This window comes from Harpia harpyja, unplaced genomic scaffold (genome assembly GCF_026419915.1).
Source record: "Harpia harpyja isolate bHarHar1 unplaced genomic scaffold, bHarHar1 primary haplotype scaffold_433, whole genome shotgun sequence".
NCBI classification, from domain to species: Eukaryota; Metazoa; Chordata; class Aves; order Accipitriformes; family Accipitridae; genus Harpia; species Harpia harpyja.
The window spans coordinates 1-15,116 of record NW_026293363.1 but is presented as its reverse complement, the minus strand read 5'-3'; the positions used below and the strand labels follow the sequence as shown (position 1 = coordinate 15,116).

General features: G+C 63.4%; 1 protein-coding gene across 1 annotated transcript in view; it reads left to right on the top strand.

Annotated features, from left to right (window-relative positions):
* Nucleotides 1–15,061, top strand: part of LOC128138419 (potassium-transporting ATPase alpha chain 1-like) — a 29,282-nt gene extending 14,221 nt beyond the window's left edge. Inside the window, 22 exon segments of the mRNA XM_052779696.1 lie at nucleotides 3,062–3,169; nucleotides 3,482–3,541; nucleotides 3,992–4,195; nucleotides 4,785–4,898; nucleotides 4,985–5,119; nucleotides 5,221–5,338; nucleotides 5,454–5,722; nucleotides 6,006–6,204; nucleotides 6,318–6,427; nucleotides 6,882–7,016; nucleotides 8,392–8,547; nucleotides 8,549–8,573; nucleotides 9,254–9,423; nucleotides 10,207–10,290; nucleotides 10,293–10,345; nucleotides 10,452–10,602; nucleotides 10,951–11,119; nucleotides 11,194–11,348; nucleotides 11,965–12,088; nucleotides 13,638–13,783; nucleotides 13,865–13,998; nucleotides 14,488–15,061. Coding sequence (XP_052635656.1) covers nucleotides 3,062–3,169; nucleotides 3,482–3,541; nucleotides 3,992–4,195; nucleotides 4,785–4,898; nucleotides 4,985–5,119; nucleotides 5,221–5,338; nucleotides 5,454–5,722; nucleotides 6,006–6,204; nucleotides 6,318–6,427; nucleotides 6,882–7,016; nucleotides 8,392–8,547; nucleotides 8,549–8,573; nucleotides 9,254–9,423; nucleotides 10,207–10,290; nucleotides 10,293–10,345; nucleotides 10,452–10,602; nucleotides 10,951–11,119; nucleotides 11,194–11,348; nucleotides 11,965–12,088; nucleotides 13,638–13,783; nucleotides 13,865–13,998; nucleotides 14,488–15,061 — 3,393 coding nt within the window.
* The last annotated feature ends 55 nt before the right edge of the window (nucleotides 15,062–15,116 follow it).

Below are 15,116 nucleotides of genomic sequence, written 5' to 3'. Positions count from 1 at the left end.
CCTGCCCCAAAGGGACTCAGGCGTCTGGATCCCACCACCCCATAGATGACCCAAGTGTCCGAGTCCCACCACCCCATGGACCTCCTACCCTGAAGGGACCCAGGCATCCAGGTCCCACCACCCCACAGACACCCCAAAGGGACCCAGGCATCCGAGTCCCACCACCCATAGACCTCCTGCCCCAAAGGGACCCAGGCATCTGGGTCCCACCACCCAAGGGGTCCCACCACCCCATAGGTCCCACCACCCCATAGGTCCCACCACCCCATGGACCTCCTACCCTGAAAGGACCCAGGCGTCTGGGTCCCACCACCCCATAGGTCCCACCACCCCATAGGTCCCACCACCCCATGGACCTCCTACCCTGAAAGGACCCAGGCGTCTGGGTCCCACCACCCCATAGGTCCCACCACCCCATAGGTCCCACCACCCCATGGACCTCCTACCCTGAAAGGACCCAGGCGTTTGGGTCCCACCACCCCATAGACGCCCCAAAAGGACTCAGGCATCCAGGTCCCACCACCCCATAGATGCTCCAAAGGGATCCAGGCATCCGAGTCCCACCACCCGATAGATCCCACCACCCATAGACCTCCTGCCCCAAAGGGACCTACGTGTCTGGATCCCACCACCCCACAGATGCCCCAAAGGGACCCAGGTGTCTGAGTCCCACCACCCGATGGGTCCCACCACCCCATGGACCTCCTACCCTGAAAGGACCCCGGCGTCTGGATCCCACCACCCCATAGACGCCCCAAAGGGATCCAGGCATCCGAGTCCCACCACCCAAGGGGTCCCACCACCCAAAAGATCCCACCACCCATAGCCCTCCTGCCCCAAAGGGACTCAGGCATCTGGATCCCACCACCCCATAGACGCCCCAAAGGGATCCAGGCATCCGAGTCCCACCACCCAAGGGGTCCCACCACCCAAAAGATCCCACCACCCATAGCCCTCCTGCCCCAAAGGGATCCAGGCGTCCGAGTCCCACCACCCAAGGGGTCCCACCACCCAAAAGGTCCCACCACCCAAAAGATCCCACCACCCATAGCCCTCCTGCCCCAAAGGGACCCAAGCGTCCGAGTCCCACCACCCCATGGTCCTCCTACCCCAAAGGGACCCAAACGTCCGGACCAATCGATGGTCCCGTCTCACCTGACACCCCCCCCCCTCCAAGTTGAGGTTGAAGGCTGGAGGACCCAAACGTCCCCACGGATCTTGTGCGGTGGACCCGGGCGTCCGGGGCGGGTCATGCCATCCTACCACCCCCCCCCATATACACCCGCAAAGCTTGCTGGGAACGCGGACACCTGGGTCCCCATGGGGTTGGTGGTGGGCAGAGCAAGGCATCATGGGAGCCCGGATGCTTGGGTTCCCTTTTTTTTTTTTTTTGGGGGGGGGGGGGGGGGCGGGGAAGGCATGACGAGCACCTGGGTTCACCCGACCAAAACCAGGGTGACGCCGTGGGGCCCCGAAAACCCGAGTCCCCTCAAAGGGCGATGGGGTAGAGCGAAGCATGATGGGAAGTCCCAGACCTGTTTTTTGGGGGGGGGGGGGGGGATGTGGTGGTGATGCCGGGATGCCTGCTTGCCCCCCCCCTCCCCGGGAAGGACAGCAGTAGCTAAGCTTAGAGCAAAGCATGATGGGAGCCCGGATGCTTGGGGTCCCGAAAAACATCCCCCCCCCCGCAATTACACCCTCCCACACACCCCTCATGGGGACAAGACTGATAAGGTATCAGTAATTAATCATTAACGAGCGGCAAAAGGGGACCCAGGCGTCTGGGGCCTCCCCTCCCCCACAATTGATAAGCCAGAACCTGATAAGCGGGGGGGGGGGGGGGGGGGGGGAACAGCATCAAGGGCAGTGTGGGCCGGGGGGGGGGGGCGTTTGGGAGCCCCCCACCATGTGACCCAGATTTTTGGGGGGAACCCAGGCGTTTTGGGGGACCCAGGCATCTGGGTGATGACACCCCCAAGACACCCCCCCCCCCCGGTTGTCCTAGTTCCCCTCCAAAAAAGGGACGTGGGTGTCCCCACCCACTCCCCCCCCCCCCCCAAGGAGGGACCCAGGCGTCCCAGCGAGGTCACCTTGGGGCGGTTCCCCAAGGTGGGTTATAAGGGGAGGTGGGGAGAGGACTGGGAGGCACTGGGAGGCACTGGGAGCTGCCGGGAGCTGCCATGGGGAAGGAGGTGAGGGGAGAGGGGGAGAAGATGGAGGGATGGAGAAATGGAGGAGGGATGGAGAGATGGATGGAGGGATGGAGAGATAGAGGAGGGATGGAGAAATGGAGAAGGCATGGAAAGACAGAGGATGGATGGAGAAATGGAGAAGAGATGGAGAAATGGAGGGATGGAGGGATGGAGAAATGGAGAAGAGATGGAGAAATGGAGGGATGGAGGGATGGAGAGATGGAGAAATGGAGAGATGGAGGAGAGGGAGGAGGGTTGGAGGGATGGAGAGATGGAGGAATGGAGAAATGGAGAGATGGAAGGATGGAGGGATGGAGAAATGGAGAAGAGATGGAGAAATGGAGAGATGGAGGGATGGAGGAGAGATGGAGGAGGGTTGGAGGGATGGAGAAATGGAGAAATGGAGAGATGGAGAAATGGAGAGATGGAGGAGGGATGGAAAGATGGAGGGATGGAGAGAGGAATGAAGGGCTGGACAGAAGGAGGGATGGAGGAGGTATGGAGGGATGGACGGAGGGAGAGATGGACAGAAGGATGGAGGGAAGGGTGGAGGAATGGAGGGGTGGATGGGGGGACAGAGGGACAGATAGAAGGCTGGAGGAAGGGGCAGAGGGGTGGCAGGAGGGAGGGAGGGATGGACAGAAGGATGGAGGGGTGGACAGGGAGATGGACAGAGGGACAGTAGAAAGGAGGGAGGGATGGACAGAAGGATGGACGGAGGGATGGAGCAATGGAGGGACAGACAGATGGACACGTGGGCGGAGAGAAGGTGGCACGAGGCGAAGGGAAAGATGGAGGTGGGAGGGATGGACGGACGGACGAAGGGACCTGCCCCCAGCTGACCCTTGACCCTTGACTTCTGCCCCCAGGAGAGCTATGAGTTGGGGCCACGGGGCAAGGCCCCGCCCCCGGCGAAAAAGGGCCGTGGCCGCCGCAAGCAGGAGAAACTGGAAGACATGAAGAAGGAGATGGATGTGGTATGAGGGGGGACTGGGAGGGTCAATGGGGGAGACTGGGAGGTCAGTTGGGGGACTGGGAGGTCAACAAGAGGGACTGGGGGTCAATGGGGGGCACTGGGAGGTCAACTGAGGGAGTGGGGGGCTCGTCAAGGGTCAATGGAGGCAACTGGGACAGTCAGTGGGGGACTGGGAGGGTCAATGGGGAGGACTGGGAGGTCAAGAGGGGGACTGGGAAGGTCAATAGGGCACTGGGAGGGGCTGTGAGGGCACTGGGCTATACTGGGGGGCACTGCGAGGGTCGGGGGCCAGTGCTGAGGCGGCTGCCCCCAGGATGACCACAAGCTTGACGTGAACGACCTGGAGCTCAAGTACAGCACCAGCATCACCAAGGTTGGTGACCCCTGACCTCTGACCCCGGCCAACCCCCACAGCTCCCAGCACCGTGACCCTCAACCCCATTGACCTCTGTTGACCCATGGCCCCACCAATCACGTTGACCCCAACCAACCTCGTTGACCCCCTCATGACCCACCAACCCCATTGGCCCCACCAACCCCGTTGACCCCAGTCACCTCCATGACCCCCAACATCCCCGTTGACCCCATCAACCCCCATTGACCCCACCAACCCCGTTGACCCCAGCCAACTCCATGACCCCCAACATCCCCGTTGACCCCATCAACCCCGTTGACCCCACCAACCCCGTTGACCCCAGCCAACTCCATGACCCCCATCAACCCCGTTGACCCCACCAACCCCATTGACCCCAGCCAACTCCATGACCCCCATCAACCCCGTTGACCCCCCATTGACCCCATCGACCCCCACCGACCCCGGCAGGGCCTGGTAGAAGCGGTGGCAGCCGAGCGGCTGCTGCGGGACGGTCCCAACGAGCTCCGGCCCCCCCGGGGGACCCCCGAGTGCGTCAAGTTTGGGCGGCAGCTGGCCGGGGGTCTCCAGTGCCTGATGTGGGTGGCGGCGGCCATTTGCCTCATCGCCTACGGCGTGCAGGAGGGGGAGGGTGACCGCGGCAGCTCCGACAACGTACGTTGGACCCCTGGGTCCATCTGTGGTGGGGGAAGATGCCCGGGTCCATCTCGGGGGGGAACATCTGGGTCCATCTAGGAGGGAACGCATGGGTCCATGGGTTGAGGAACACCTGGGTCCATCTTGGGGAAGATCTGGGTTGGAGAACCTCTGGGTTCATCTGGGAGAACCTCTGGGTTCATATCTGTGGCCATCTCGGGGGGAACATCTGGGTCCATCTGGGGGAACATCTGGGTCCATCTGGGGGAACATCTGGGTCCATCTGGCAGGGGACACGGGGTCCATGGGTTGAGGAACCCCTGGGTCCATCTGGGCTGGGGACACTTAGGTCCATGTGGGGGGAACGTGTGGGTCCGTCTCGGGGTGGGGGAACACCTAGGTCCATCTGGGGAACATCTGGGTCCATCTTGGGGGGTACCTGGAAGCCAGGAACGCTCAGGAGGGGAGAACCTGCGGGGCTTGGAGGGGGGATCCGGATGTCTAGGACCCTCGGGGAGGGAAGCAGGACACCTGGGTCCCCTTGGATGGGGGTACCCGGATGCCTGGGTCCCCACCCCGTGGGCCTGATCTTGTCCCTTCCCACCAGCTGTACCTCGCCATCGCCCTCATCGCCGTCGTCGTCGTCACCGGCTGCTTCGGCTACTACCAGGAGTTCAAGAGCACCAACATCATCGCCAGCTTCAAGAACCTCGTCCCTCAGGTGGGGCCACCCGGACACCTGGGTCCCTTCCCCACCCGGACATCTGGGTTCCCACCCGGACACCTGGGTTCCTCTGTGACCTCCAGCAAGCCACGGTGATCCGGGAAGGAGACAAACTACAGATCAACGCCAACGAGTTGGTGGTCGGTGACCTGGTGGAGATCAAAGGAGGGGACCGAGTCCCTGCAGACATCCGCATCATCTCAGCCCAGGGTTGCAAGGTGGGCCCGGACACCTGGGTCCCTCTCGGGGGGGGGGGTGACCAGACACCTGGGTTCCCCCCCCGCCAGGCTGAGACGTGTCGTCCCACCACCACCTCCAGGTGGACAACTCGTCGTTGACGGGGGAGTCGGAGCCCCAGACGCGGTCACCCGAGTGCACCCATGACTCGCCCTTGGAGACCCGCAACATCGCCTTCTTCTCCACCATGTGCCTAGAAGGTGCGTCCCACCCGGACGCCTGGGTCCCACCTGGACACCCAGGTCCAACCCGGACATCTGGGTCCCACCTGGACACCCGGGTCCCTTAAACCACCCGGAAATCTGGGTCCTATAGGGACGGCCATGGGGTTGGTGATCAACACGGGTGACCGGACCATCATCGGGCGCATCGCCAGCTTGGCCTCGGGGGTGGAGAACGAGAAGACACCCATCGCCATCGAGATCGAGCACTTCGTTGACATCATTGCCGGCCTTGCCATCTTCTTCGGTGCCACCTTCTTCGTGGTGGCCATGGTCATCGGCTACCCCTTCCTCCGTGCCATGGTCTTCTTCATGGCCATCGTCGTGGCCTACGTCCCCGAGGGGCTGCTGGCCACTGTCACGGTATGGCTTGGGGCATCATGGGGGGGTTCAGCCGTAGGGCTGTGGGTCCCATCACAAAGCATGGGTGCTACGGGAGACTTGAGGGTCCTCATGGGGTCACCCGGGACTCTTGAGGACCCCGTGGGTCCGCCACAACCCAGGGTTCTGGTTGTCCCTACGGGTCCATGGGCATCCACCGCTTTCCTGGAGGTCCCCGTGGCTCCAAGGCCACCACAGGAGGTCCTACGGGTGCCACAGGGCTCCCAGCGTTCCCCAGGGTGCTGAGGGACTTCCGCGACTCCAGGTTTGCCTCTCGCTGACGGCGAAGAGGCTGGCGAGGAAGAACTGCGTGGTGAAGAACCTGGAAGCGGTGGAGACGTTGGGTTCCACCTCGGTCATCTGCTCCGACAAGACGGGGACCCTCACCCAAAACCGCATGACCGTGGCGCATCTCTGGTTCGACAACCAGATCCATACGGCCGACACGACCGAGGACCAGTCGGGTGAGCCGCGTGCCTGGGTCCACCCCCCCCCCACGCGCACCTCCACCCCACCCGGGATGCCTGGGACCCCCCCCGCGAGGTGACCCCCCCCCCAAACTCTATGTCCCACCTAGGTCAGAGCTTCGACCAATCATCGGAGACGTGGACCATGCTGAGCCGCGTCATCACCCTCTGCAATAGGGCCCAGTTCAAGCCGGGACAAGACAACGTCCCCGTGGCCAAGGTGGGACACGTATGGGCTCTATATTGGGCCCTATAGGGGACCTATATGGGGCTGGGAGGGCTGTAGAGGGACCCTATATGGGGCTGGGAGGGGCATCTAGGGACACTCTATGGGGCTTGGAAGAGCATGTAGGGACCCTATATGGGGCTTTATATGGGATTGGGGGAAGTGTATAGGGGCCAGGACTCCTATAGGGGCACTATATGGGGCTGGGAGGGGCATATAGGGGCCGGGATGCCTATAGAGGCACTGTACGGGGCTGGAAATGTCATTTAGATGCCTATAGGAGCCCTATATGGGGCTGAAAGGGGAACACAAGGACCCCCATAGGCGCCCTATATAGGGCCTGGAAAGGCATACAGGGGCCAAGACCTCTCCCATAGGGGTCCTATATAGGGATATAGGTCCCTCACCCCCCCCCCAAGCCCCACCCGCTTAAGCCCCGCCTCCGCAGCGTGAGGTCATCGGCGACGCTTCGGAGACGGCGCTGCTGAAGTTCGCCGAGGTGACGGTGGGGACGGTGTCGGAGGCGCGGGGACGGTTCCCCAAGGTGGCCGAGTTGCCCTTCAACTCCACCAACAAGTTCCAGGTGGGGGGACCCAGGTGTCCGGGATGGGGACACCCAAGAATCCGGGTGGGGGACCCAAATATCTGGGATGGGGTCAGGAGGGGACCCAGATATCCAGGAAGGGTTCAGGAGGGGACCCAGGTGTCCGGGAAGGGGACCCAGATATCTGGGATGGGGTCAGGAGGGGACCCAGGTGTCCGGGAAGGGGACCCAGATATCTGGGATGGGGTCAGGAGGGGACTCAGATATCTGGGATGGGGTCAGAAGGGGACCCAGGTGTCTGGGAAGGGGACCCAGATATCTGGGATGGGTTCGGGAGAGGACCCAGGTGTCCGGGATGGGGACCCAGATATCTGGGATGGGGACCCAGGTGTCCGGGAAGGGGACCCAGATATCTGGGATGGGTTCAGGAGGGGACACAGATATCTGGGATGGGGACCCAGGTATCTGGGATGGGGTCAGGAGGGGACCCAGGTGCCCGGGAAGGGGACCCAGATATCTGGGATGGGTTCAGGAGGGGACCCAGGTGCCTGGGAAGGGGACCCAGATATCTGGGATGGGGTCAGGAGGGGACCCAGGTGTCCGGGATGGGGACCCAGATATCTGGGATGGGTTCAGGAGGGGACCCAGGTGCCTGGGAAGGGGACCCAGATATCTGGGATGGGGTCAGGAGGGGACTCAGATATCTGGGATGGGGTCAGAAGGGGACCCAGGTGTCCGGGAAGGGGACCCAGATATCTGGGATGGGTTCGGGAGAGGACCCAGGTGTCCGGGATGGGGACCCAGATATCTGGGATGGGGACCCAGGTGTCCGGGAAGAGGACCCAGATATCTGGGATGGGGTCAGGAGGGGACCCAGATATCTGGGATGGGGTCAGGTGGGGACCCAGATGTCCGGGATGGGGACCCAGATATCTGGGATGGGTTCAGGAGGGGACCCAGATATCTGGGATGGGTTCAGGAGGGGACCCAGGTGCCTGGGAAGGGGACCCAGATATCTGGGATGGGGTCAGGAGGGGACCCAGGTGCCCGGGAAGGGGACCCAGATATCTGGGATGGGGTCAGGAGGGGACCCAGGTGCCCGGGAAGGGGACCCAGATATCTGGGATGGGTTCAGGAGGGGACCCAGGTGCCCGGGAAGGGGACCCAGATATCTGGGATGGGGTCAGGAGGGGACCCAGGTGCCCGGGAAGGGGACCCAGATATCTGGGATGGGTTCAGGAGGGGACCCAGGTGCCTGGGAAGGGGACCCAGATATCTGGGATGGGGTCAGGAGGGGACCCAGGTGCCCGGGAAGGGGACCCAGATATCTGGGATGGGGTCAGGAGGGGACCCAGGCATCCAGGAGGGACTCAAGCATCCAGGTGGGAACTCAGGCGTGGGGGTCCCTCGGCAGCTCTCGGTCCACGAGGCGGGAGAGAGGCAGCTCCTGGTGCTGAAAGGTGCCCCCGAGCGGGTGCTGGAACGGTGCAGCACGGTGCTGCTGAAGGGACAGGAGCTGGCCCTGGACGCCCAATGGCGGGAAGCCTTCGAGGGGGCCTACGCCGAGCTGGGGGGGGCGCGGGGAGAGGGTCTTGGGTGAGTGGGGTGGAGGGGGGGGTGGCGGGGAGAATGGGGATGGGGAGGGGGACGGGGGGACGTCATGGGGAGATGGGGATGGGGGACGTCGGGGGGAAATGGGGTTGGGGGGACGTGGGGATGGGGGGACATCATGGGGGGATGTGGGGATGGGGGACATCATGGGGAGATGGTGGGACATGGGGGAAATGGGGTTGGGTGGGACATGGGGATGGGGGGACATCATGGGGAGATGGGGATGGGGGACATGGGGATGGGGGGACATCATGGGGGGATGGGGGGAAATGGGGTTGAGGGGGACATGGGGATGGGGGGGACATCATGGGGAGATGGGGTTGGGGGACATGGGGATGGGGGGACATCATGGGGAGATGGGGTTGGGGGGGATGTGGGGATGGGGGGACATCATGGGGGGATGGGGGGAAATGGGGTTGAGGGGGACATGGGGATGGGGGGACATCATGGGGACATGGGGGGAAATGGGGATGAGGGGAGATCGTGGGGAGATGGGGGACATGGAGGAGATGGGGGGATATGGGTGGGACATGGAAGGATGCGGGGACATGGGATGGAGGACACGTGCGCAGGAGGGTGGCACGTGCAACACCCCCACGCACTCGGTCCCAACGTCACCCCGCGTCCCCTCACGTGTGTCCCCCCCCCACCTTGTCCCTCCCAAGGGTTCTGCGCCCGCTGGCTGCCGGCGGGGACGGTGGCAGCAGGGACGGACCCCGAGGCGCTGCCGGAGGTGGCCGTGGGGCTTTGCTTTGCCGGGCTGGTGTCCATGATCGATCCACCCAGGGCCACCGTCCCCCAGGCCGTGCTCAAGTGTCGTACGGCTGGTATCAGGGTAGGGGACGTCGGGGACATGGGGGCTGAGAGGGACGTGGGGTTGGGGGGACATCGGGGACGTGGAGGGACATGGGGATGGGGGGGACATCAGGGACGTGGAGGGACATGGGGATGGGGGGACATTGGGGACGTGGAGGGACATGGGGATGGGGGGACATCGGGGACGTGGAGGGACGTGGGGATCAGGAGGGACACGGGGATGGTGGGACATCAAGAACATGGAGGGACATGGGGACAAGACGGACATGGGGATTGGGAGGGACATAGAGATGGGGGGACATCAAGGACATGGAAAGACATGGGGATGGGGGGACATCAAGGACGTGGAGAGACGTGGAGATGGGGGGACATCAAGGACATGGAAAGACATGGGGATGGGGGGACATCAAGGACGTGGAGAGACGTGGAGATGGGGGGACATCAAGGACATGGAGGGACATGGGGACAAGATGGACATGGGGATTGGGAGGGACATAGAGATGGGGGGACATCAAGGACATGGAGGGACATGGGGATGGGGGGACATCGGCGACGTGGAGGGACATGGGGATCAGGAGGGACGCGGGGATGGTGGGACATCAAGAACATGGAAGAACATGGAGAGACATGGGGACAGAAGGTGGACATGGGGATTGGGAGGGACATCAAGGACATGGAGGGATTTGGGGACATGGGGTGGACATGAGGGACATGAGGATGGCGGGACATCAAGAACGTGGGGGGGAAATGGGGAACCACAGGGGACCATGAGGAACCATCAGGCCCACACCAACGTCCCCAGGTGATCATGGTGACCGGAGACCACCCCATCACGGCCAAGGCCATCGCGGCGGCCGTCGGCATCATCTCAGAGGGCAGCGAGACCCCCCCGAGGAGGTGGCAGCTCGTCTACGCGTGCCCCTTGAGCAGGTGGACCCCAGGTGGGACTCAGGTGTCCGAGAGGGGACCCAGACGTCCGGGAGGGACCCAGGTGTCCGGGTGGGGGGGACCCAGATGTCCGGTGTGTCGTGTGTGTCCCCCCCCCAGGCAGGCGCGGGCGCGGGTGGTGACGGGAGCGGAGCTGGCGTCCATGACACCGGAGGCTCTGGAGGTTCTTCTACGCGCCCACCCCGAGATGGTCTTCGCCCGGACGTCACCACAGCAGAAACTCGTCATCGTGGAGAGCTGCCAGCGGCTGGTGGGGACTTTTGGGACGTTGGGGGGACATCGGAGGGACACGGGGAGATTGGGGGGGACGCTGGGGACACGGGCACAGCCCAAAGCCACCACCAGTCCTGGTGGGAAGGGGTCATTGGGTGGCCTTGGGGACATTGGGATGACCAGAGAGGTGCCCTCAGCGTCCCTGTCCTCAGGGTGCCATCACGTTGGGGATGGTGACGGTCCCCGTGTCCCCAAGGTGCCACCGTGATGGACATGGTGATGGTCCCTGTCGCCATCTCTCTGGTCCCTCTGTCCCCAAGGTGCCACCATGATGGACACGGTGATGTCCTTCAAACCCTCACTTCTCCGTTCCCCGTGTCCCCAGGGTGCCATCGTGGCGGTGACGGGGGACGGGGTGAACGACTCCCCGGCGCTGAAGAAGGCCGACATCGGGGTGGCCATGGGCATCGCCGGCTCCGACGCCGCCAAGAACGCGGCCGACATGATCCTCCTTGATGATAACTTCGCCTCCATCGTCACCGGCGTGGAGCAAGGTGGGGCGGGGGACGCCGGGGGTAGGTGACGTGAGGTGACACCAGCCCGGTGACGCCGTCCCCACCCTTCCCAGGCCGCTTGATCTTTGACAACCTGAAGAAGTCCATCGCCTACACCTTGACCAAGAACATCCCCGAGTTGACCCCCTACCTCATCTACATCACGGCCAGCGTCCCCCTGCCCTTGGGCTGCATCACCATCCTCTTCATCGAGCTCTGCACTGACATCGTGAGTGCCCGGACGCCTGGGGTCCCCCCACCCGGATGCCAGGGTGCCCCCCCACCCAGGCACTGGGGTCCATCAACCGGTCGTTGAGGTTCCTCACCCAGGAACCGGGGTTCTTCGTAAAGATTGGGGGATTCTTCATATGGATGGTGGGGTTCTTCACCCAAGTATCTGGGTGCCTCACCCAGACACCGGGGTCCCTCCCGGATGCCGGGGTCTCCCACCCGGCTGCCTGGGTCCCTCCCGGACACCTGGGTCCTCCACCCTGACACCCTGAGTCCTTCACCCTGAGACCTTGGTCCTTCACCCTGACACTTGGGTCCCTCACCCCAAGGGTTGGGTCCCTCTCCCAAATACCGGCGTCTCCCAATGGGATGCAGGGGTCCCTCCCGGACACTTGGGTCCTCCACCCTGAGACCTTGAGTCCTCCACCCCAAAACCTTGAGTCCTTCACCCTGACACTTGGGTCCTTCACCCAACCACTTGGGTCCTTCACCCAACCACTTGGGTCCTTCACCCCAAGGGTTGGGTCCCTCTCCCAAATACCGGCATCTCCCAACGGGATGCAGGGGTCCCTCCCGGACACTTGGGTCCCTCACCCAAACACCCGGGTCCACAGTTCCCCTCGGTCTCCTTGGCCTATGAGAGGGCAGAGAGCGACATCATGCACCTGAAGCCCCGCAACCCTCGACGCGACCGATTGGTCAATGAACCTTTGGCGGCTTATTCCTACTTCCAGATCGGTACGATCCGGATAACGGACGTCTTTCCGGGGCTGGGGGAAGGGTTCTGACACCGGGGTCCAGCTACGGGAGGGGATGAGTGGGTTGTGGCCAAGGTCAGGGTGGGGGGGGGAGAACGGCCGGGTCACCAAGGGATGGGGGGGGCCTGGATGGTCCACCTTGGGTGGGTGAGGGGGTCTGGCTGGTCTAGATGTTGGGGTGCCCCGGATTCCTGGGTGCATGGACACGGGGGTGCCCAGCTGCCTGGATGCCTTGGGTGCCCAGATGCTGGGTCCCTGGACACCCAGGTCCCTTGACACCAAGGTCCCTGGACACCCAGATTCCTGGACATCTGGGTCCATGGACACCCAGGTCCCTGGACACCTGGGTCACTGGACACCTGGATTCCTGGGTCCCTGGACACCCAGGTCCCTTGAAACCAAGGTCCCTGGACACCCAGGTCCCTGGACACCCGGGTCCCTGGACACCCAGGTCCCTGGACATTTGGGTCACTGGACACCCAGGTCCCCAGACACCTGGATCCCTGGACATCTGGGTCCCCGGGTGCCCGGATACCTGGGTCCCTGGACACCCAAGTCCCTGGACGCCCAGTTCCCTGGAGATCTGGGTCCCTGGACACCCAGGTCACTGGACATCTGGGTGCCCAGTTCCCTGGATATCTGGGTCCCTGGACACCCAGGTTCCTGGACATCTGGGTCCCTGGATATCTGGGTCCCTGGACATCTGGGTGCCCAGGTCCCTGGACATCTGGGTCCCTGGACACCCAAGTCCCTGGACATCTGGGTGCCCAGGTCCCTGGACATCTGGGTCCCTGGACATCTGGGTGCCCAGTTCCCTGGACATCTGGGTCCCTGGACACCCAAGTCCCCTGGACATCTGGGTCCCTGGACATCTGGGTGCCCAGTTCCCTGGACATCTGGGTCCCTGGACACCCAGGTCCCTGGACATCTGGGTCCCTGGACATCTGGGTCCCTGGACATCTGGGTCCCTGGACACCCGGGTCCCTGGACATCTGGGTGCCCAGTTCCCTGGACATCTGGGTCCCTGGACACCCAGTTCCCTGGACATCTGGGTCCCTGGACACCCAGGTCCCTGGACATCTGGGTCCCTGGACATCTGGGTCCCTGGACACCCAGGTCCCTGGACATCTGGGTCCCTGGACACCCAAGTCCCTGGACATCTGGGTGCCCAGTTCCCTGGACATCTGGGTCCCTGGACACCCAGTTCCCTGGACATCTGGGTCCCTGGACATCTGGGTCCCTGGACACCCAGGTCCCTGGACATCTGGGTCCCTGGACATCTGGGTCCCTGGACACCCAGGTCCCTGGACATCTGGGTGCCCGGCCACCCGCGTCCCTTGGTCCTTGTGTCCCAGGACGCCCAGACATCCGGGTCCCCGAGTCCCAGGACACCCAGATACCTGGGTCCCCAGGTCCCCGGACACTCGTGTCCCTTGGTCCCTGCGTCCCCGTGACACCGGGGTCCATGGGTGCCCGGACCCCTGGGTGCCCCACCTAACTCTGTGTCCGTGTCCCCCCCCCCCCGGTAGGTGCCATCCAGTCCTTCGCCGGCTTCACCGACTACTTCGTGGCGATGGCGCAGGAGGGTTGGTGGCCTCTGCTCTGCTTGGGACTGCGCCCGCGCTGGGAGGACACCCACGAGCAGGAGCTGCAGGACAGCTACGGCCAGCAATGGGTACGTACAACCCCTAGAGACCCCTATAGGCCCCTATACGTCCCCCTCGCTGACCTATACGTCCCGCTTTGCCCCCCGTAGACCTTCGAGCAGCGCCACTACCAGCAGTACACCTGCTACACCGTCTTCTTCATCAGCATCGAGATGTGCCAGATCGCCGACGTCCTCATCCGCAAGACCCGACGTCTCTCCCTCTTCCAGCAGGGCCTCTTCCGGTGCCTATAGGGGCTATAGGGGCTCTGCCAGTGCCTATGGGGTCTACAGGGGCTCTGCCGGTGCCTGTGGGAGCTAGCAGGCTCTTCTGGTGCCTATGGGGGCTCTGCCAGTGCCTATGGGGTCTATAGGGGCTCTGCCGGTGCCTGTGGGAGCTAGTGGGCTCTTCTGGTGCCAATGGGGGTCTATAGGGGCTCTGGCAGTGCCTATGGGAGCTATGGGGCTCTTCTGGGGTCTATGGGGTCTATAGGGGCTCTTCCAGTGCCTGTGGGAGCAAGTGGGCTCCTCTGGTGTCTATGGGCTCTATAGGGGCTCTGTCAGTGCCTACAGGGTCTATAGGGGCTCTTCCAGTGCCTGTGGGAGCTATGGGGCTCTTCTGGTGCCTATGGGGTCTATAGGAGCTCTGCTATACAAGCCTATGGGGCACTCTAGGAGCCCACGGGGTGCTGTAGGTGCCCACGGAGGGGCTATAGGGGCTCGTCTCCCGGCAGGAACCGGATCCTGGTGATCGCCATCGTGTTCCAGGTGTCCATCGGCTGCTTCCTCTGCTACTGCCCCGGGATGCCCAACGTCTTCAACTTCATGCCCATCCGGTGGGCTCCGATGTCCGCGGCCCCTTCCCGGATATCTGGGTCCCCTTCCCCGGATATCTGGGTCCCCTTCCCGGATATCTGGGGCCCCTTCCCGGATATCTGGGCCCCTTTCCCCGGATATCTGGGTCCCCTTCCTGGATATCTGGGTCCCCTTCCCGGATATCTGGGTCCCTTTCCCGGATATCTGAGTCCCCTCCTGACCCCATCCCGGATATCTGGGTCCCTTTCCCGGATATCTGGGGCCCCTTCCCGGATATCCGGGTCCCCTTCCTGGATATCCGGGTCCCCTTCCCGGATATCTGGGTCCCCTCCTGACCCCATCCTGGATATCTGGGTCCCTTTCCCAGATATCTGGGTCCCCTTCCTGGATATCTGGGTCCCCTTCCCGGATATCTGGGTCCCTTTCCCAGATATCTGGGTCCCCTTCCTGGATATCTGGGTCCCCTTCCCGGATATCTGGGTCCCCTCCTGACCCCATCCTGGATATCTGGGTCCCTTTCCCGGATATCTGGGTCCCCTTCCTGGAT